At 68.2% G+C, this 759-nt stretch overlaps 1 protein-coding gene across 1 annotated transcript in view; it reads left to right on the top strand.

Moving 5' to 3' along the window:
* The window catches only part of F751_6185 (Amino acid permease 2), a gene marked incomplete at both ends in the record, with an annotated part of 2,897 nt that overhangs the window by 207 nt on the left and 1,931 nt on the right, over nucleotides 1–759 (top strand). The window contains 2 exons of the mRNA XM_011399819.1: nucleotides 31–173; nucleotides 409–583. Coding sequence (XP_011398121.1) covers nucleotides 31–173; nucleotides 409–583 — 318 coding nt within the window. The remainder of the gene's footprint in view (nucleotides 1–30; nucleotides 174–408; nucleotides 584–759) is intronic.

The following is a 759-nucleotide window of genomic DNA, read 5'->3' as shown; positions in this document are numbered from 1 at the left end:
CCCCTCCGTCCTCTCCCCACGTCCCTCCAGCCGGGGCGCGGCAGGGCGACATCCGCGGCATCCAAGCCAATGCCGTGAACAAGGTTTTTGGCGTCATGAACGCTCTGGGCGCCATCGCCTTTGCCTACTCCTTCTCCATCATCCTGCTGGAGATCCAGGACACGCTGCGCCAGGTGAGCGGGATCGGGGCGGGGGGCGGTGGCGGCCGAGGGCGGGGAAGATTCCGTCTGCAACAGGGTCCGGGCAGGCAGCGCTCGTGGAGTGAGCCGCGGCGGCAGCACGCCGGGCGGACCCATCCCTTCAGACTGCTCTCCTATCACGTTGCCCACCCTGGCACCCCCTGCCCCCTTCCATGCCCTGAGACCCTCCCTCTCCGTCAACGCCCGCCCCCCCCCCCACACGCTGCAGCCGCCCAAGGCCTCCAAGACCATGAAGCCCGCCGCAATGGCGGGCATCAGCGCGGCCTTTGCCTTCTACTTCACCGTGGCCGTCGTCAACTACTCTGCGTTCGGGAACAACGTCTCCGGCTTCATCCTCGACGCCTACCCAGGCCCCAAGTGGTTGCTCGTCGTCGGCTACGTGTGTGAGTGGTATCGTCGCTGGGCTGGGGTGCGCCCGGCTGCACCGGCGAACTTGTTAGCGCGACGTGGGGGGGGGGGACTCATCACGCCCGCTGCACGCCGCCGCCCCTTTGCTCACCACACACACACTCCCCAGACCCCCAGCCTGCACCTACGCAGAGGCCTGATACCCCCCCCT

This window comes from Auxenochlorella protothecoides (assembly GCF_000733215.1).
Source record: "Auxenochlorella protothecoides strain 0710 unplaced genomic scaffold scaffold82, whole genome shotgun sequence".
NCBI lineage: Eukaryota > Viridiplantae > Chlorophyta > Trebouxiophyceae > Chlorellales > Chlorellaceae > Auxenochlorella > Auxenochlorella protothecoides.
The sequence above is the reverse complement of the archived record's forward strand: the minus strand, read 5'-3'. Positions and strand labels throughout refer to the sequence as shown.